Source organism: Pleurodeles waltl, chromosome 11 (assembly GCF_031143425.1).
Source record: "Pleurodeles waltl isolate 20211129_DDA chromosome 11, aPleWal1.hap1.20221129, whole genome shotgun sequence".
In the NCBI taxonomy this organism is placed as follows: domain Eukaryota; kingdom Metazoa; phylum Chordata; class Amphibia; order Caudata; family Salamandridae; genus Pleurodeles; species Pleurodeles waltl.
This window is the reverse complement of record NC_090450.1, coordinates 178172606-178195163: the sequence shown is the minus strand read 5'-3', so window position 1 is coordinate 178195163 and position 22558 is coordinate 178172606. Positions and strand designations below refer to the sequence as shown.

General features: G+C 41.6%; 1 protein-coding gene across 2 annotated transcripts in view; it reads right to left on the bottom strand.

Moving 5' to 3' along the window:
- Nucleotides 1–8528: 8528 nt before the first annotated feature.
- Nucleotides 8529–22558, bottom strand: part of VWA5A (von Willebrand factor A domain containing 5A) — a 368835-nt gene continuing 354805 nt past the window's right edge. For both annotated transcript variants that reach the window (XM_069213389.1, XM_069213388.1), the window contains 3 exons: nucleotides 15853–15989; nucleotides 9436–9562; nucleotides 8529–9149 (listed from right to left, as the gene is read on the bottom strand). In XM_069213389.1, coding sequence (XP_069069490.1) covers nucleotides 9070–9149; nucleotides 9436–9562; nucleotides 15853–15989 — 344 coding nt within the window. In that variant the 3' untranslated portion in view covers nucleotides 8529–9069. The remainder of the gene's footprint in view (nucleotides 9150–9435; nucleotides 9563–15852; nucleotides 15990–22558) is intronic.

Genomic DNA, 22558 nt, shown 5'->3' with positions numbered 1-22558 from the left:
GGGCCAGATGTATGAAGAAACCACTTTGCGATTCTCTAATAGCGATTTTTAAGAAATCGCTATTTCTGATTCGCAAAAAGGTATGTATCAAACAGCGATTCTGAGCTTATTCGCACCTATGGGCCTGTAGGCCCATATTTGCAAATGTTTTGCATTTCCCAAATTGCGAATTCCTAACTGGAATTCGCAATTTGGGAAATGCAAAACCCCAGGGTGCTAGGGGCCTAACGCCCCCTCTGCTTCACCTCAAAAAATGTTTCAGGACATGTAAGGTGCACACGTGCACATGGCATGCGTGCGTTACATGTCAATTTTAAAAAATATTTTTTTTTAATGCATTTTTAAAATTTGCACATGGTTACCACCACGTTTTACTTGATGGTAATTGCGATTCCTTAACGGCCAATTCGCATTAAGGGAAAGCTTGATACATGTGCTTAAGAAATCGCAAATAAGGATTCCTTATTTGCGATCTCTTATTCAGAGAATCGCAATTTGGGATTCTCTAAACGGGCTCACAATTTTAAGGAATCACTATTTTAGTGATTCCTTAAAATTGCATAGCGAATGCCTTTCATACATAATGAAAGGCATTTTTGCATTCGCAAACGGCCATTCGCGAATGCAAAAACGCTTGATACATTTGTTCCTTAAAATACATGGTCACACACTAGAACCCTCAGTATCTTTCTCCTTCAAATGGAAGAGATGGTAAGGTTGCAGACACAAAGAATAATACAGTAAAAGAGCAATCTGCAGCGCAAAATTAAACACAGCAAAAAACAGATAGTAATTTGGTGAAGAAAATATATTTAATGTAAAAACGTCTGTATTTCCAAATAAGTAGTAACATGCTGAGATTATTTCTTTGCTGTATGAAGTATGTTGAAAAATATACACACTGTCTTTTCTCCTTTCTGCTGATCACAGTATGTTTTTAAAGTCTAGCTTGACAGCACAGCTGTTGCTAGACAATTATGTGAGACCCACCAGAGCTTTGGCTCCGCCAACATTTTGAGTCGCAGGAGTACATGTTTTGATTGGGCAGAAGTTGTGTGCTTCCACAAAAAAAAAAAAAGCTGCCCTCCATAGCGCTATGATCATTTTGTTTATTTATGCAACTGCCTGAGGTTGAACTTTCAGGAGCACACACATGCCATTGTAATGCTATTAAAGCATCTTAGATAACTACATAACGGTTTTCTATGTCAGCAGCACAGCTGGGAGGAGGGCGGTCATTAACGTACATGGATTTTCAGTTGTGGTTTGACAGTGCATTCTCAATCCAGACCTACTGGCATTACCAGTGCTTGTCTCTGCTGAAACTACAGCTGTAAATTCTTACCTGTGACCTACCTTTCACCTTGGCTGTTAGTTTTAACAGCAGGCATTGTGGTTTCACAATTCAATTGTAACCAGTTATTACCTCTGAGCAGCTGAGTCATTTTCTTATTACAAGTGACTTGAAATGTCATAACTCAGTTGTAATAGGGGATGTTAGCCATGGTTTTGTATCGGCATAACACTGAGATTGTATGCTTCGATGTGTTTTATGTATTGTTCAGTTACGTAGTTATGGAGTTGAGAATAGTAAATGTATTCTTACCTACACATACTTAACAATATGGTGGAAGTCTCTATTCTGGAGTGAATATTTGTGTAGGTAGATATTAAAAACTTGTTTTTCTGGAACTGCACTTGCACGAATGAGAAAATAAGCTCCTCAATGCCCACATGGTCCCCAAGTCTTTATTAACCTCACAATGACTTCATGAAGATCAATCACTGCCTACCATCAACTGCCACGTTGAGAAAAAAAAAAAATGCCTTTTTTTCACAAGAGAATATTCTTCAGCTGTGCACAAGTATTTACACGAGTGCCAGGGTGTGATGAGTATTTTTATCTTTTAGCTCAGCTGCTTCATAGTCCAAGAAATTAGTTCGAGTAAGCAATTGTATTGTTTTATGCATCATGCTCGAAAGCATCGCAAGGCGTATGAGAAGCAATATATAAATAGCAATATAATTCAACACAAGCCTATAGGTCTTATTTAGAGTTTGGTGGACAGGATTCTCTCCCACAAAAGCAGCAGTTGTCTTGGCTATTTTATTAAAGGTGCATTTTAGTCTACAGCACTTGTAATACAGCAGGCAAGATATCTGTCACGTTTTGACAAAGCATCCCATCCACGAGACTAAGTAAGGCCTTATGTTGCCCCTTAGTGAGATTTGCCTGCTGTCCCTTTTGAATGGCTCTTTCAGGGACTTCTTAAGAGCTGCTAAGGTGGTTACTGTATTTTACTTTTGTTGGGTGATTCTATTTATATTGGATATTTACAGTTTATTAGTTTTCAATTATGATGTGTATTTTGTGCTGTCCGCATAAAAGGTAAAAATTGTTTCACGTTATAAACAATTATCTAAGCTAAACTAAATCACTGAAGTATTTTGTATGTTGTTGGCATTAAACGTGATCTATTTTTACAGTAATCATTAACATGTCCTATGAAATCCTGATGGAGTTCGGGATGCATAGAAGTGCTGAATGGTTTTGGTAAGAAAGTAATCTTCATTGTTCATTTGTGAAATTGTGTCCATTGTTTGTCTTAAGCCAAAGAAATCAGAGTGAGGAGTTTACAGTGTCAGTCAGATACGTTATCCCATTCTGGTTTGGCAAAGCTTAGTTGTCAACTTGGCCAAGAGTCGGCCATTGAAGATATTGGAGCAATACAACCTAAGATTAACAACCGTTTCAGCTACATTGCCACTAAGAAAAGCCCCCAAGTAAAGACTTTCTAATCTGCTGCCCTATTAATAACTGTTGCTCAGTTTTAAACACAGCCAAAGTTCATGGCTCTATGGTCATATCCATAGCAGGCTTTAGCGCTGGGGACACCGGTGCAACAATGTTTGTTGGTGTCAGCCAATGACCACCTGCCACTGATTCCCTCACTACCACCCTTTAAAAGTGCTCCGCTCCTCGAGTCTCCATATCCACTCTCTCCCAGATGCATTTAATTTGTTTTATAGCACCACTCATACCAGTGTAAGGTGACAGAGCACCCTACATCACACACACATTACATGCAGCCAATTAATCACATATCATCAGTGTACAGGAAATGTTACATAAGACAGAGGACTACAAGTTGTAGGAGACAGATGTCATCTATACTGGTAGGCAGTATAGTTTAAGAGTGCCTGGCCTCTAGAAGCACAAACTCAGAATTTAAATAGTAACACAATGGTTGGGGGTTCTCTTCAATAAGAAGAACTGATATCTACCCAAATGAACACTATTTGCAACTTTAGGATAATGAAAGACTGGGGAAAAATCATAACGCTCCAATCTTCAACTTACAGTTTGCTTGCAGCCCTTTGATGTCAGTTAATAGATCACTGTTCTATATTAGGATTATAACTTGGAAACTGCAAGTAACAAAAGGATCTCTCTGACAAAAGTAATAAGACACTGACCTATTTACATTACATCCACTTTGCGATCTACATGGTACATGTTCTTTGCAGCAGGCAGATTAACCCTCTGCACTACCTTACGATGAGTCAATCCTCCAACTAGACAAAACTCTTTTCGCTCCAGAAAGAACATTAATCACCGTAGTTATCTTGACATTTTTTATTGTTGTCTGAACATTACTAAATGCAAGAAAAAAAAGCAGCAGGTGCTTTTAAAACCGTAATATACTTGTAAACACGGCACCCCCACCTGAAGCCAACTCCCAGTGTGGTCGATTCTTCTATATGTGGCAATTCATCATATTATCTAATTGCGTTCATGGCCACATAAGATGATTTTTTTTTTAAACAGTTAGCAGGCATTTTATATATGCAGACTGAATGGCTGGAAGGACAGTTTGGAAGACATCTCAAGCAGAAGTTGTATTATCAGCATACAATAGTAGTTGGAAATTTTAAAAGTGAAGGAAGGTACATAAGGGATAAACTGGGAGAAGGTATATATTTCATTATAAGGTGTATATTAAACATTAGATGGCACCTTAGAATCTTTAATTGTGATAGTGAGTACATTGACAGAATCAATTCCGTCTCAGGTGGGTAGGGTATGCCCACATGGGGATTTTAAACTCACTGTGCCCAGCAATCAATCTAGTATCGTATTAATGAGACAGATTAAGGTTAAAATATGTCTTGGGTTTGGTTGTATTCTTGTTTTGAGGGGATGTGACCTATTAATGCTGGCAGGATAGCTCTGATGAGTCCGGGTCAAACTCATTATGAATGAGCAGTCCCCTCCTGTCACGGCATGGACAGGCTGAAATACAACAAAATGCTACATTACCCAGAGATATATCCGGAGTGGTTTAGAAGGATTGGCTCAAGTACTTCTATGGGTTATTTTTTGTTGTACTGTGTTATGCAGTGCAAACGTGTAACTAGAGAGGAGAAGTGAGGTGCTAGCAATTTTAACAATGGGTATTGTCTCGGTGGGAAAGCATTTCACAACAGCCCATTTCTCTCTATCCTACAGATCATGCTTTATTTCAACGATACTGTCTTTACAGAGTGACTTGGGGCATATCCCTCATTGACTGATAAATCTATTTCATAATTTCATCAGGAAAACTCTGTTCACCTATTCAATATTTCTTTCAGCAAACGGTTATGCAATCCAGCACATCCCATCAAACAGGAACAATCCTTAACTGGTTCCTGGTTAAGAGACATTTTATAGGTTAAGTACTAGTCTCCTAAATTGTACATTTTGCAACCTCCCAGGTCAAAGTCTTCCTCTACAAGGTGGCAGAGATCACAGATGAGCACACACAATTGTTCTTGCCTTTAGTCTTTTTAAACTTGGTGGTCAAAACATTGGAATTCAGGGTCAAGCAGCATGAGGTGGTTCTTATAGTAGAGCCACTGGCAGAGTTTGTGCTACATTTGTCCCAGTTTATAGGACTGATAAATGCTCAGGATCACCTCAACGGCACCTCAGACCAACAGGAGATTGACTTCAACATCAAGACTGAAGTGTGGTCTACTGCAAAACGTTTTAGTGAGTTGGGTGGGCATAAGAGGTGAGGATGATACAAACGACTTGAAAAACCCATCCAACAGTTTTGCAGCTGGGGAGGAAATGTCGTATCCTGTCCTTTACCAGCTGGTCAGCTTTGGAACTACTGCAGCAGGGGGGGAAGACTTGGAGGATTGCTGTCCCTGCTGGTGTAAATGGCTTCAGCCTCTGTTACATTCTCTACACCAATGCTGCTGGCAAGCTAGCACTCCTCAATAGTCCCTACATTTTCTGTATTGCTGATGGAATGGTCTGGTAAGGGACTACAACCCCAACAATTGTATTGTGGCACAACTATGTTTAAATCACTTTAGAGGAGTTGTTGCTGTCTCCAAACAGTGTAAATCTATCAAATGACTCTGAGGAATGACTGGACAGTCCCTGAAAATCCAGTTGGTTGTATCCAGGTGTTCCTTCTAAGCACTACACTGGCACCAATAGTTCACACTCTACAGCTGGTGTTCAGGCTGGTACATAACACATGCATGGCTACACCCTGTACATCCTGAACTGTTTCAGCTGGTCAGCCAGCAAGCCCTCTCTTGCTGTGTCTCATAAGGTATGGGTGTTCCTGCCCAATAGTCATATCATCTTCAAGACTTGCTGAGGAAAACATTTTCTTAGTAGAGGCATCAATGCGTTTTGACTACCTATCATGTTGGCAGAGAGGGGGGATCAAAAGGAACGGTGGTCGGTTTGATTTTAGTGGTAGATGTCTGTAACACAATATTTTCAGGCATATGGTATTTTGTTAAAAAGTCAGCGTCACCAGTGGTTTGTCAGAGTCCCCTGACACAGGAGGGGTCGAGCATGACTTACACCAAGTGGCCATGAGAGCGTCTATGAGAGTCTTGTTAAATGGTTCTTCCATTAGTGGACCAAATCTGTCTTCAGGAATGTATACAGCCCACAGGATTTTGGAAGTCTAACTACCGCTTCATAAGCATTGTGAGGTGGAAGATAATTTACAGCCTCCCATCATCATCGGTATCAAGAGGGAATTTGGTAGGCCCTGGACCATATCAGCGCTGGAGTTGGACAGTGCCTCCCCTCTCTGGTACTACTGGAGTTGAGGACAAGGCGGAGGATCTGGATGTATGAATATTGGTTATGCGTTATTAATCTCATAATCCAACATGGGTCTGGAACGGAACAACATCAGTGTGGAGTCGGACACTGTGTTGGGATTCGTTCTGGTACCAGCAGTGGTGGAGTAGGCACCAGTGCTGACGCAGAATAAACTGGCATGAACCTTGATGCCAGAGTACAAGTCTGGACCAGCTCAGTACAGTACAGGAAAATGTCCTGGGGGACAGCTGGCGTAGGAGGACGGCCTTGAGGCAGAAGATCAACTAGAGGCCCCTGCTGGTCTGTGAGCCGAAAGACATGCCAGAGAGAGCTTGTAGAGTTAGGAAGGTCTGCAGCATGGACTTCTTGAGGTCACCATTTGCTGCAGGGTTGATGAAAGCCTGGGAAATTTGGTGAATCAGAGTCTGAAGACGCTGGAAGAGCATAGGTGTATCGCACCTTGTGACCTGTCACCAGGTACCTAGTGGTGCCTTTGGATAAAGTCCTGCCTGGCTTACTTGTATGTATGGCATGATTTCGACTTACTTGAATACTAAGCAAGAATAGGACTTTGTGCAGGACCAAACTTGCAACCAGGATAAAGAAGTCCTGTCACTTGGGCATCAGTGGGACTGCTCATTCTAATATGGCACCCTCTTATGCACAGTGTCACAGAGTTTCACTTCTCGTTGTCTGATCAACTTAAGGTGCATTACAGCATACTTATAGTACAGTTTCAAGTGATGACCAGAGCCTTATCACCACAGGGACTTGGCATGAGGGTCCGTAAACTGACACCTGCTTCCTATAGTCATGGCACAGCTTGAATCCTATCATATTTGAGGGAGGCCTCTTCCCTAGTACATGACCTGGTAATATTCAGATAGTCAATGGAAAACTGATAAGTTGGAAGCAGATCAGTGCACAGGGGTGGAGGCTATATGCAGCCCTATCCTGTCAATTCTAGTGTACTGAGAGGTCACCGCAGAGCCATATGACACCACTTTCTGACACACAGGAGCACGCTACCGAAAATCTCTAGATCCTGTCTGATGCCTGGGGATATTTTAAAAGTGATGCATTTGTGATTAGATGGAGTATCGATCTGAAGGAGAAATTTAAGCATCATTCTCAAGAAACCTTACAGCGTTATTCAGATTCTCAACTCGACCTTAATTGTGTGAAAGGAATTCACTGGAGCCTGAGTAGCCACTGTGTTAGAGTTATCAGAAGCCTATTCAACTCCAAAGTGTTCAGGCAACATTAGTTTGACTTTCATATACCAGAAATGGGAGCCACCAAAATGTTGTTTCAATAATAAACCATCTTCGTTCATTTGGTAGTGTGGTGTTAAATCAGGTTTCCATCGTTATACCAAGTAATACATACCCATGTTAACCTGAATACATACGACTGTATTCAGCCCTTTTGACCCTAAAAGTATTAGGCTAAAGGAAATTTTGCACCTGATGTGAGTAGGTTGAATGAAAACTCCCAGCTATTCTCTTGCAAAGCAAACAACACCAGATTGGGTGCTGATATGCACACACATCACAAAGGTTCTACGAGATACCCAAAGGACAGCCATGGCTCTTAATGGCACCAACTCAACCATAACCAAACGGAGAATTACTAATTGCCATACACATAAAGTGCAAATATTCCAGCATCAGAAGAAAACTCCAGGGTAAACATAGATTCCAAGCCTTATCTATCTGTACAAAGGACAGAAAATATACAACCAAGATGAGAGGTGTGGCTGAGGGCCTTTGAAAGAACAATGTTGAAGAATGGTCTTACAGCATCTATTTGTTCAGAAATGAGTTAACGTGCTCTGCTTCATACTGCATGTGTATTCTATTGCCAATAGATGAAAATATTACGGGACAAGACAAGCAATTACCAAAAACCACAGCCACATCTTGGGACAACGCATGGGTGTGTATATAATGAATGACTGAGCCACCTGACAGTTTATAATATTATTTCTCATGTTTTTAATCCAATGGCTTCCCTTGTAGAACAGTAACTGAGGTCCTCCTATTGGCTGGAGGTGGGAAAAGAAAATCTGGCTGCAATAAAGCCCGGATACAGAAAGTAAGAAGTCTTCTTAGTAGGGAAACAGTCGACAAACTGGGTCTCTGAGATGACACCTCATGCCAGTACTTGGTACATCTTTACACATAAGAGTGTAGGCTCCACATGGAAAGAATGAACACAAGTAGGATAACGTATTATTGAGGAAAGGAATACTTTTCTAACTGGGTTCCATTAACATGGCATATTAGTGTGTAGTACAATATGTACTTCTCTGATAAATCTTAATGTATCCTATGTGATTACATACAATGACAGGATAAGCATTAAACGAATAGGAGTTTGAAAAAAGAATAGGATCCAATGCATATTTTCGGTATATATATATATATATATACTTTAATGGCGGGTTTTGTTATATAAAGATGTAGAGCACTTAGATATATATATATATAGTGATTGCACTAGTAAATTGTGTTTAAAAGGTATATATTAAACACTTAATACATGGCATGCCAAATTTATCAGAATCGCCTTCTCCATGAACATGTCAAACGTTTTAAATCCTTACACAGAGTTCGCAAACCGTGGCAGCTTACGACTTTAATATGAAAAGTACTGTCCACTGAGGATGCATAGTGAAGGTGACATATTGCAGTTTGAATTCCAGCTTCCATACTCATATGTAATGTAGCCTTAGGACGTCTATGCTTCTGGAAAAACATACATCATACAGTGGTCAATTACCCTCTCAATCATGTACATTTAAAATCTATTGTTCCTTCTACATGTTTTGAAAGCACAGGTATACTTCAGTTTTACATTTCTTTGGCACCTAAATAGCATTGAAATGAGAACATTATCTTCACAAGCCAGTACAGAAAAGGAGAGATGTCACCCGGTCTAGCCTCTCACAATCCAAACACTTTGAGATCAACAGATGCCTTCAGGAGGGAGTTTCCAGCCATGACACACCCTCCCAGAGTAGAACCTAGAAAATGTAAAAGTAAACACAAAATACATGAGAAGCAGGATGGGTAAACAGTGACAGCTATAACTCAAAGGAACATGTCTGGAAATAAGAACAGGAAGGAGAGAATACTGAGATAGGAAGAGAGAAAGAGAGGAGGGAGAGGGAAAGAGATAGAGAAACTTAAAAAAAGTGACTGCAGCATAAGCAAGGACACACACTAGCAATTAGGTGAAGGTCAATAGAGAGAAACACATGGCCATATCAAGAGATGGGTGAGAGAACACTGCCAGGCTCTATGTCTTACCTGCCTTTGCCTTGACCCATGATAGCGCTTTCCATTCCAATAACTCCCACTCATCCTTACGATCAGCACCAGTGCTGTGAAGCCAAATCAGAGCCAAAACAGTTGCCCAAACAGTAGAATTAATATCCTAGTGGGAAAGAAAGTAATAAATGTAAATTCCACAAAACCTTATAGAAGGATGCTAGAGAGAGAGAGAGAGAGAGAGAGAGAGAGAGAGAGATTGAGATAGAGAGAGAGGAATGCTTCAAAAATGAGGATAGGACAAATGTACAAGGCGAGTGGGAATTTTACTGAAGATCAAGGTTGCATACAGCATATAGACATACAAATAGTATCAATATGAAGTCCTGCAAGGAATCAGACTATTGAAAGCAGCTAATTTCAAAGCCAGGTGTACTAATGCATTTCACCATATATAATGCCTGATGGCAACTAAAAATGGCACTTCCGAAGCATTTGATAAAATCTCCCGGGGTAGCCAGAAGCAGGGAAATAACTAGTAGGCTACTGATTGTTTCTCAGAAGAAACAGACGGAAAGCTGCGTTATAGACAGTTGTGAAATGAGTCAAACGAGAAACTAAATAACACGATCTCAATCACCCGACTGTCTAACATCAAAGCTTGATAGAGACAATCCTCAGGTAAAAAAAACACACAGGGGCACTCCCCCACTGCAAAGTACATGGCTATGACCGCATTCTTTGTCTACACAGTTCCTTCAGGACAAAGGGATCAAAAAGATCAAGTGAGGTGATCTTCTCAAGTATGGCACCTCACGCTGTCTCGGGCATAACAGTGTATTTCAAGGATGTGTGTGCCATGCTCCTTGAGAAAGCTTAATCGAAAGTCAATTGCCTGGAGGATTTTGAGACGAACATGACCCAAGAGATGAATTCTGACAGCCAATAATGGTAATAAGGACAGTGTTGAGTTCTCGCAGTAGCAGATGAAGGTTATGTACTTCAGTCTCTGCCCCAAGACGGTCAGGCAACATGTACCTACCGTACCTTGTGTGGTTTTGAAGGCAAAGACTAAAGATCATAGTGTCTCTGTAGCGCCGCAACACAGGATCTTAATAGTGCCAGTGTCTGAAGTTAAAAGGCAATAACCTGAGGGAGCTTCAAGCAATAATCCCTCAGATCAGTATTCCACTCCTCACCTAGCCACCAAGTGCCATAACGTGTCTACTGGCATTCAGAAGTATTCAGTACGAGAAGGGAGGCCCAATAAGTCCCCCCTGCACTACTACTCCTACACTTGTAGCTCAGGATCACACAGCTAGCATATGTTAGGAAAGATTAGGAGTTAGTAAATTGTTTATGTTTTCACGCTTCCTACACCAGATGCTGGCATCAGTAAAAAAGTCTCCCTAAGATGTTGTAGATGATGTTCAGTTTCAAAGAGGGGGGGATTTGGAATACTCACAACATCCTGTGTTCTCATCTGTCAAGGTTCACCTCCACTAAAGTGTTATAGATTCCAGCTCACGGGCTCCATACCAATGAAGTGTATCAAGACTATTACTGTCAGTCAGCTCGTGTCCACTCTGTCATCGATTGTACATGTGACGGTTCAGACACCCAGGTTTGTGCCAGAAGATCTGAGCCATGTCTGATTAGCGCTTGGCTCATTCTTAGGCCAGTTTGGGTCCTGGTAACAGCAGAAAGTGAATTCCAGGTCCCAGAAGGTCAGATTCCAGCTCCCAACATGTAGTGCACCTGTATCCTGCTCCCGCCTCCCAAACCTACCCACCCCCACAGCAGAGTTTATGAACCTGAGGTGCCTCCCAATCCACCAGAGATTTCTATGGAGCCTCCATCTTGGCCTCTAGCAGGCTTTGCCCTCTCTACCACATGATTTTACAAAAAACACATTCTGAAGACTACCAGAAATGGTCTCGGTGTAAGACCTTTAGTATCTTTTAATCTTACCATTAAAGATTGCATAAACTCCTATATTTCATGCTACTACTGATAGTGGTTCATGGGATTAACATGTGATAATTCACAGGCCTTTTAATACTTTAATACACCCTGAAGAGCACTGGTACTGCTTCCGCTTCTAGTGGCTTATTTGAACACCCTTATTAGAATGTAGACAATATATGTGATTTTATTATTTCACCTATCATTGCCCAAGTCACAGAATAGCAAAGCTAGCATAGACTGACAAAAATCTGCATGGTTTAATCCTTTGTGTATTACTTACTAATAGCTTGATTATCATTCACCGTTATATCTGTTTCTCAACACATATTTTATTATGAGTATTTTTAAACCACCAAATGACCTAAAAGTAATTCAGGTGCCAAATGTTTTTTGCCTACATCACAAACTGAACTGAATACTTAAATCCGATTGTCACTTTAACTATGTATCGGGGTTTCAAAGTCAACAAATATATTACCTTAGTTAACAAAAACACACCGAATGACAGATTTCTCTAAATAAAACCCAAATGGATGCTTTTCCAGGAGATCCAACAGGAATGACCATTCTATGAAGAAAATACCAGATATTTGTATTGCTTAGTCATGTAGCCTACTTTTGAGGAAAAATAGAGATAAAGAACAATAGCTTTTTCAATAAATATTACTCCTACTTCTTAATGACTTCCTTTATGCTATAGTTGAGTGTGAGCTTAATAAACAAATAATGCTGTACAAAACCTTACGCAGTCTAAATTCAGCTTTGCCGCTTGTAAGTATCTACATAAGTATCGTGATGAGGTATACTAGTGGCATACTCCACATTGTTGGAGGGTCTAGCTTCTCTTGGACTGTGAACTGGAGGTCTATGTTGGGCAAGATAGGGGTACTGCGCTTGTGACTTAATCCTAACAGTGTGAAAAACAATGATGAAAATGGTTAAAACTACTCGTTTTGGGTGAATGTGGATAGTTTTATAGCCTTAAGTATTCCAAAAGAAAAGCCTTAAATAGATAGATGATATCAAGTCATAATTTCCCCAAAAAAATGTGTGTGCAAAATCAAGACAAGAGTTGCTCGTTCTGGGCATGTATATTGAAAGCTGGAGGTTGGGGATGGATCAAACAAGATTCGTTGGCACATACAAATACAAAGGAACCCATCAAAACACCATGAACCACTTGTTATCTTCATGGTGTACACAGTATAATCAACCAATTAATCAAATGATTTGCAGAACACTACTTGTCGCCCATGATTGTATCCAGGTGCTGGCAGGGTCCAGTTGATTAGCCGAATAGCCAGGTCTTCAGGGAGTTACAGAACTCTGGAAAAGTTGGGGAGGTCCCCAGATGAAAGAGGAGCTCGTTTTATGCCTTCACTGCTAGGTAGTAGGAGGACCGATTCCGTATCTGCTATGCTGGATGCAGAGGAGAGGATTAAAGAAAGTGATGGCGATCAGAGGTGTCTGGTGGGCTGATGGAAGTTCAGGCAGTGGTTCATTTAGGCGGGTCCGCAGTTGAGTAGGGCCTTGTATGCATGGGTAAGAAGCATGAACTGGCATCTTTTTTACACAGCGAGCCAGAAGAGTACCCTGAGGTAAAGGGTGATGTGGGTTTGTCTAGGGAGATCCAGGATGAGTCTGTCTGCAGCGATCTTTATGGTCTGTGGTTGTCAGAGGTGAGCTGCGATCCCTGCGTAGAGTGCGTTGCCGTTATCCAGTTGGCATAAGATGAGGGCTTGGGTGATGGTTTGTCTGGAGCTCTGGGGGTAGCTATTTGAATATCTTACAAAGGATGCAGAGGATGAAGGAGCATGGTTAGAATGTTGTCATGAGTTGTCACGGTTAGATTGTTTTCCAGAATAATGCCTAAGTTCCTAGCGTGATTAGTGGGGGTAGCAGTAGGTCTGAGTTCTGAGGGCGACCAGAATGTGTCCCATGGGGAGCCTTTGTTTCCAAAAATCAGTACCTCTTCCTTGTTCGTGTTGAGCTTCAGGCAGTTGTCCTTTTCCCCAGTTGGCGACGTCTGGCACGCAGTTGTAAAAGTTGGTCTTGGTGGTGTCTTCGGAGATGGAGAGGATGAGCTGTATGTCATCGGCACACAATATAATGGTTAGTCCATGGGTTTTGGTGAGGATGGCCACAGGTGTCCTATAAGTGTTGAAGAGGGTGGGGCTGGGCGAGGATCCTTGGGGTTCTCCACAGATGATTTCATTGGGTTCGGAGGGAAAGAGGGGAAGGCAGACTTTTTTGTGTTCTTCCGGTGAAGAAAGAGGTGATCCATCTGAAGGCAGCTGCTTGGATGCCTATGATGTGCAGAGTTGTGATGAGTGTGTGGTGGGAGACCGTATCAAAGTCTGCTGAGAGACCTAGGAGGATAAAAGCTGCAGTCTCTTTTTGGTCGAGTAGGGCTCGGATGTCATCAGTAGCTGCAATGAGGGCTGTCTCTGTGTTGTGGTTGCTGCAAAATCTGGATTGGGAGGATTGCGTAGACAATCCAAGAAGGGAACTGCTGAGGTCGATATTAGTTAATCATGCAAAAATAACTACCAGTACAATTTATAGTTTCTCAAATAGATGTATCCTAAATTTAGGTCATAAATATAAAAACTATGAATAAAGATCTCTCACGCTTTAACCAGCAGAGGGTAGAATAAAAGTAATCTTCCCCTTCAGTGATAGTACTGCTATTTGTGGCTTGTAAGTGCAAAGTTCAAAATGCCTTGTGGCTTTGTTCTTACTCATCACACATTTTAAACAATACAAGTACATAAATGTGTGATTGCAGTGAAGTGAGACAATGTATCCGTATCAAGAGAGCTGTTGTTGATAGGCTGCTCGTAAGTGCTATGTTTTTAAACATAGGCTATCTTAATGGTTACAAGTTACCAGCACATTTTTTTCATCTATGGTCTTAATCATGTGAGAGGATACAGGTTTGAAAAAAGAAGCAGACAATGCTACAGATAAATTTACCTCTGTGTGTGTTTTATTGTCTCTCCCAAAAATATATTTGACATACATTGATTTATTTGAGTTTTGTTTTGTGCTTTTTTATGAGAATTTAATTTTTAACCCCAAATAAATATTTATGATTGACTGATCCATTACCCTTTACTGGACTGGTTCATGCCAAGTAGGTGTCTCAACATCTGAATTCATTACTGCCACATCATTTCTGCAGACATCAAACACATTCGCTAACAATAAAACTAATGATTCAACTTCTGGGTGTCCATTCATTTTATACCACTATTTCTATCATGATTTTGTGCCTGCTTAGAATGGATGTTTTCAATAATTTCATAGTTCTTTAATACGAAACACATACTGAATTCATAGAATGTATGAGTAAAACTTTTAAGTGTTTCTACCTCTGTTGGATCAGTCATTATTATTCCTTTATTTGCTCACTTCTAAGGAATGGGTGACTGCAATTTGATAAGTCAGTCTCTGCTGACAAGTTAGCATATCTATGATATATTTCATTGCATGTTTTCCAATATGTCTACAAATATTCAGTTATACTCAATTTTGAGGATTTGAAAATGAGATAGAATATTGAGACTTTTTCCCACAATATACTCCTGTTTTGTTTATCTTAAAGCCTGCAGATGTTTTATATCTCTTCCAAAGTAATTTGTCTAAATACACCAATGACAGCCATAATGTTTCTCTAGAGACAACCTTTTACAAAGAATGCCTTAAATTGGCAGTCATCTGGAATGATGATTTGAGTGTGTTGCTCTATTTGGGAAGATGATCCAATTAAACTTTAATGTCAGAACAGAATAGAAAATACACATCAATAAAACAGACAATATGAGGGTATGTTTCCCTCAATAAAGGCAGAATATAATGGGAGGCATGAAATATTTGTGAAGAAATATTTCTGGTGATCGCACAAAACGTTTATATTCCACTCTCAAGCCACATAGAAGGAAAGACAGATCAATTATATAGAAAAAATCAATACTACCATAAACTATGACAAAATCTGCATTTCCTAAGGACAACAAAGTATGAACAGAAATAACATGTTCATTTACGATACCTGAGATCATTGTGACGAAAACATCTCAATATTCTCAGCAACTTTTCAAACAAACGCAGCACAAAAAATCCAGTACCAAAATGTCCCTAAATATGGACAGCAGTGAATTCTAGAAAAATAAATGTTTATATCCAAGAGATGCAGGAAATGATAGAACTCACTATAAACTTGGAAATCAATTTACCAATTGGGATGTGTTACATAGGGACAATTGTATTTATGTTAAGAACGCTATCAGTTTATACATTTGGGAATCATAATAGTTTGTTGTTGATTGGATTGTATCTGCAACCTACTTGTTATTTATTTCCTTTAAAAGTAATGAAAACAAAAATACTTTCTGTTAATGTGGGGTCTTTCCCAGATGAAAGTTACTTTCATAATCACAGTCTAATTTCCAAATATAAAATATCACTATTTCCACTGACTAGTACCTTGTTAGGTTGATTTGCCTTGAGTTCTTCTTCACGTATTCCCAGGGCAGATGCAAAATCCGCATTCAGGCTCCAGGAGCCATCAGCATTCTGCAGAGAAATTAGTCTGAGCACGGGGTCTTTCTCCTTCTGTTCAACTAGGAGGGAAGTACAGAAAACATATTGTAAGAGAAGAGCAGTTGCCAATATTTAACGTATGTGAATCAAACTAACAATATTATTGTTTGTGCATAGATTAAATTGTCTCTTTGAGATGGGTATATAAATGGACCAAGGAAAAAGTCAGCCGGACCCAACATAAATGAAATAAGAACTCGAAGAAAAACTATATGTAAGCTGTGCAGCTTTTCAAGCTTTGTAGACTAGACCCAATTCCACCTTGTGTCACTCCTAGTGATAACTGATCAGAGACACATTCAGTTTTCATCCTAAGAGGCTGCTCCAAGTCAGCTTGATGGAGTGCAGATGCACAATATTCTGTAAAGGGCCAATGAGGATTTCTCATCAACTGAACACTTGCACAAGAGCCCCGTGTTCTACAAGCAAACTCACCATGTTTGCAAGACACCATGATGTCTACAAATGATGATTATGTTTTCTTGATAAAAGCAGATCTCCAAACCTTACTCCAGGATCTCAAGAAGGAATGGAGGAACGATCTAAAGACTAAGATGGAGGAACTTGGGAAAAGTTTCACCACAGCCATGTCCACTGTCACAGTAGGAACATGTGAAGAATGAGGAAAACTGCTTGAACTAGCAACTGCACCACCTAGACTGACACGAGAGTCACAGCAGCAGAATCAAACACTGAATAAATTCCAAAGTAAGTGTGAATACATACCGAAGTGCATCAGGGGAGACAATATTAGAGTGTGAAACATATGGGAAGAGCATACCTGCCAACTTATAAATGAATTTCACTGTGTGAGGTAGGGGGGGGACGTTCTGCCAACAGCTACCTAAGAGGCAAGACACTCTGCTCCTCACCAAACCCTCAATCCCCCCCCCCAACCCCCATAAAAAAGGTGTTGAGGCTGTTCCAGATGTCCATGGGTGTTTTCACACCTCTTAATAGACACAGGCTGCTTACAGCTGCCAAAGACAAGCTTGAAAGTCATTTCATTTTGTGCATTCGTTTTCAGCTTGTCTTTCTTGCCACCCTGTGATTTCGGCTCCTTGACAGGTGACTAGTTGAAGGGAGCCAAAATCATGTGACACATAGTGGCGCTATGTGAGCTGGAAGGTTTGGAAGAGGTAAAATGCAACAAAATGGTGGAATATTTATAGCTTGTCCTCACTCAAATGTTACAGTTAATGTAGGAAAATGTGGTCTGTGTAGAAATAGCACACAGGGTCGATTTCAAAAAGCACTTTCCCACTTACAGGTCCACAGACACCCTAGACAAAATTAACTCATTCTGGCACAAAGAACCTCATGTAAGAGAGGTGTGAAAAAATACCCATATTCTATTGCAAGATGATGGATCACTAACATCACAAGACTTGAATAAAAGTAGACTGGTGAAAAGAAAGTCCATAAAACCAGTAGGGGAGGCCCTACAGCTTATGAAGGTTGGATACAGGAGTAACTTTTTTGTGTAGAATTCAACACTGATCAAAACTTTATCATGTGACATCAGTATAGGCTAGCATAAACATCCTGAATGTTTCAGAAAGAAAAAAGAAGATGGACTTGTTACAAACAGACACGAAGACTGTAGTTGCCTTAACGCCCTCTTAGAGACAGAGGCAATGGTCAGGAAGGCAGATGGACCAAGTCTCGGTTGCAAAGTGCAACCATCCATTTTCCCCGTTGGAGTGGTCACTAGAGAGAAATCTTAGGTCTGGGTAATTTGCTGCAAACACAGTTATTTGTATGCCCAACAGGTGGTTATAGTAGGACAGAGGGTCGAGCATCAGATTTTGTGTACAGTGAGGAAAAGAGCAACCTGTAAGTTGTAAAAGGTTTCAGGGAAATCCCCTGCCCGCTACTTAAGGTGCACAAGAGAAGCGATTAGGGTTTTTTAAATGTCTGTTTATTGATTTGGTATACTACATAAACACTGTATACAACCACATAATGGCACTAGGTACAGAAGAAAGCAGTAATGTACCGTCACATTGTTACAAAGTTTCTAGAAATAACTTTGGAAAAACATTTGCAAAGAAAATAAAAAGGAACATGACCCCTCAAAGTAATCATCAATATTTGTTTGGTCAGGGATCCCAGGGCACCATATCTTCTGATGTTTGTTTGCACACCCTCTCCATTTACAGATCTTCTTTTCGGCTGCATTACAATAGTTCAAGCCTCTGACACCGACTTGCAACAGTGGTGGGTTTAATGTTTTGCCAATATCGGGCAATGTCTCTTGTGGCCACAATAAAGCCTACAGCAGTAAGACTACATGAATTGGTCTATCCCTCCATGACCCCTAGTAAAGCCACCTTCTGGTGTAGGTCAGTGGTAATGTGGAGTATACTTGCTAAAGGATTATGTGTAGTATGCTAGTATTTAATGATAATACAGCATCTGAAGATACCAGAAGAACTGAGGTTTATGTAAATCAGGTTTTTCAACTAGCGGATCAAAGGATAAAATATGGCCACGGCTCCAACCATCCACATTCTGGAGACACCAATAAGATTCCATGGGTGGAACCCATGGAGATGTGTCACTTGTTTTAATTTAGTACAGCCCACAGAGGGGTCTGGGCAGTAAGCTTTCCAAGCCACTTAATATGGGTCAGGGCCACCTGCCAACACAAGGGGAGAGGCATGTAACTTATGGCAGCAAACTAGGAGGTCACTCACAATATAACAGGCCCAGAGTCCCTAGTTTTTCATGGGTATCCGATTCCATGTTCCAAGAGTCATGTCCATGACCGAATAACCAGTCACTAAACTGTATCAGTTGTGCTACCTGGCAGTAAAGTTGAATATCCGATGCACCTCAGCCTCCCCCACATACTGAAAGAGTACATTTTGACAAATGAAAGGGAGCGTGCCTGCCCAGCAGAACTTGGAGACCAGCGAATATAGTTCTTGAAAGAAAAAGGGCGGGACTATGTATGAATAATTTTGCGGTACATAAAGGATGCAGTGAAGTACAATATAGAGTGCCATTCTAGTCATCAGATTAAGGGGCAGTAAAGCCCAGGTTTTTAAGTCTGCTCGGGTACACCGTAATACTAGGGTGTTGTTCAGGTTTCAAGCTGTTTGTTGATTCCTAGTTCTACAGTTGCCGAGATATTGAAACAGGCCTTTAGTCACCTGAAGTTTGGTGGAAGACCCATAAGGTGTACATATGTCAACTTCCCCGAATTGACCGTTAGCTTGACACATCACTATAGACTGTCTGTATCTTTGTCAATCGAAGCAGTGAAGTTTGTGGGTGCTGGGTATACAGCAGCATATCGCCCTCATAGAAGGATACCCTATCTTCTAAACCATTTGAATGAAGGAATCCATCCACTTGAGCATCTCTCCTAATCCACTCAGCCAATGGCTCTATTACCAGTGCGAAATGTGGAGGAAAAACTTGACAGACATGGCGCTTACCGTGCATGACAAGAAACAGGGAGAAAGTAAAACGTTTGCTCTCACATGTGCACAGTGGGTATTATACACGCCGCCACAAACCTATGTTCAATGTTCATCTGCAGCACTTGCAGCAAGAAGAGGCAGTAAACTTTATCAAAGGCTTTTTATAATTCAATGGGGATAATGCAGCAGTGCTCCTGAGCCCCTCGAATTAGGGCAGTGCCATGTGCAGTATGCGTAAACAGTGCCCGGTACTTCTATCGGGCATATACCAGTTTTGGTCCTCATGGACCAATGTCTTGGTAACTTTGTCTGGTCTAATGGCCAGGACTCTGGACAAAATGTTATTCTCAACTTAAGTAAGGAGATAGGCCTATACAATTCACAATATGTGAGGAGGTATATGGTTTTGTAAATGGTAGAGACAGTTGTGCAACGGAGTTCATCTGGAAGGGAGCCTCCTCGTGCGATCACTTGAAAACGGTCAAAAAGATGTGGTGTTATGAGTAGAAGATTCTTTAGGAACTCTATGGGGAAGCCATTGGTGCCTGCAGTCTTGCGAGTGGGCTACGGCTGCCTGGATCTCCTCCAGGGTCAGCCGGCTGTCCAGTTCATCTCGGTGGGACTCGGAAAGGGACCGCATTGGCAAGTGTACACTAATGGAATGCAACAGTTCCAGTGGAGGAGGGGCCCTCTTTTTATAGAGCTTTTGATAAGAATTTGTGAACTCTGCTGCAATACTAAATGATTATGTCACCAGGTGACCATCAGCTGCAAGAACTGAAACAACTATCCTTGTTCTTAGCCAGTGAAGCAGCATGTTCACTTTATTGCCCTGTTCATAATCTCTGTATCGAGACCTATTCCAAGTGTATCTGACAGTGTCTTATAGTCTCCACCCTAGGATCAGGAGGAGGTGTTTCCAACTGCATCTTTCATTCTTCTGTCTGTTCTGTGGTGTTCTTGATCTTGAGGTCCAACCTTGAGATTCTAATTCCATGACCTCTTGCTCCCTATCTCTTTCTTTACTGCATTATATGGAAAAGGCAGGGCTTTGGATCACTGTTTTAAAGGCCCCCACTGGCTCACAGGAGAGGACTTGGAGGGTGCATTTGTCTCACAGTAATCCATAATTACTTTGCTTTAGAGGTCCACAAAAGAATTGTTCCTAAGCCACCAGGCGTTTAAATGCCAAATGCCTCTCGTGCTTCAGCTGCAAAGAAGCCATTCGACAGGCGTATGGTCAGAAAGATCTCTTGGAAGACTTTAGGCCCTAGAGACTATATCTAAACAGTCAGTTGGCATAAAGAAACAGCCTGGAGTTGTGGTTGTGTGATGCAGAATAATTTGTAAAGTTGAGTTCATGCAGTTGCCCTGTCTGCCAGATGTCCGTGAGCTCCATATAAGCAACCCATGTACCCGAAGTCCAGGGGCCAACAGGTAAAGTGGTGGAAGTGGTGTCCAGTGCTGTATCCAATAAAGCATTGAAGTCTCTGCCAGTAATTAAGGTGCCCAATCTGACTCAAGTCATAGCGGTAGATGGGGCCTGCAAAGTGATACCAATCAAGGAGGGAGGGACAAAAGCACTACTTAAAACCTAAGGAATCCCTTTAAATGTCCCATCCAGCTCCACAAAGCAGCTTTGCCCGTCAATGTGTGTCTTAGAAACAACAAACAGGAAGGGTCTGTGGAGTGGTATTGCCACCACCTGGAGTCCCTGCTTAAGCCAGAGTGGAATACTCTTGTTTACCTGTGCCTAGCCACAAAGTAGCATCTGGAGCCCAGGAGGTGAGTCTCTTGCTGCAAGAGGACATGTTGCAGGATGGTTCTCAGATTAATCCCATCAAGGAGACCCTTTACATTCCAGGTCATAATTTTCACTCTTCTATGATTGTTTGGCATTAATTACAGTCTTGTGATACATTTAGAACAGTATTGTGTCCATGCAGTCGCTGTAGGTCAGTGCCAAGTGGGGAACAAGCAAAACAAATAAAACACTAACTTATCCCTCCCTAATTACCCCAAACAGCACCAAATCTTTGTATAGTACATGCCACCTTGGCATCAAGTCCTATCAGCAAGAGGTTATGTGTCAGAGTTCGCGCTTTGGGAGACCAAGCACTTTCTATCAGCTGTGTCCATTGAGATCTCCAGTACTGCCAAGGTCCACCAGTTCCACCCTCCCTTTCAGCGACTTATGTCTGTGGCGGAAGCGTCACCATCACCGCTGGAGGCCCCCCTCACATTCTCCAGCCACATCTACACTCTTGGAAACAATTTATGATGGTATAGGAGGAGTGTGGCCCCAGCAGAGGCCTTCGGGCAAGTGCCTTACGTGCCCCATCAATGAGGAAGCAAGTGGAGAGCATCTCCGCAAACACAAAGGTATGGATCCAGGTGTCGAGAAGTTGTTTTAAGTAGGAACCTTCCACCCTTTGGGTAAGCCCATCAGGGAAAGATTCTCGGCACCTTTGATTCTGGCTTCTATTTAATCCTCTAAGCTTTGAAGATTCTGGACTGTCTGATGCAGTGCCTTAACAGAGCCTACAAAAATGGATATGCAACTCTGCTTCAGTTACACAACTTTTGGGATTGCACAGGTCCTGCCACAGGAGTGCAACAGCAGCACCCACTTCCCTAATTTTGGTTTAAAAAATCTGCCATGAGGATTGGATGACCTGAAATGGAACATCAGTGGTTAAGTGCGACTGCTCTGACCTCCTGGTAAGCGTCTGTTGCCCTCCCCTGTGCAGCTCCACCTGTTGCAGCTGCTGCTGCCTCTGCCTAGAGAACTGAGAGCCTTCCTGACTCTCAGTTCAAGACACATCTCCACCCTGCAGGCTCCCGTCTGTGCCTCATCCCTAGTGACAATAGGCTAGTAAGTATCTTCTGTCTCTCTTTACTCCTGCTTTTACTTCGGTTTTTTACTTCTGTTTTCATTTTCCGTCTTTTATTAAATTTTTTCCCTCTTGTCCCTTTCTCTCTCCTTTCACTCTACCCGCACCGCTGCTGCCCCTGCGGCCCTGCCACCGTCCTCCCCCGCGAATCGCTTTTTCCATCTCTTAGCTGACCGGACCCCACATCCCTCTTCTTCTTTATAGCCGCTGCTGCGCAGCCGCACAACAGGCGCACCAAAGGCAAACCTATCTGTGCCCAGTGCC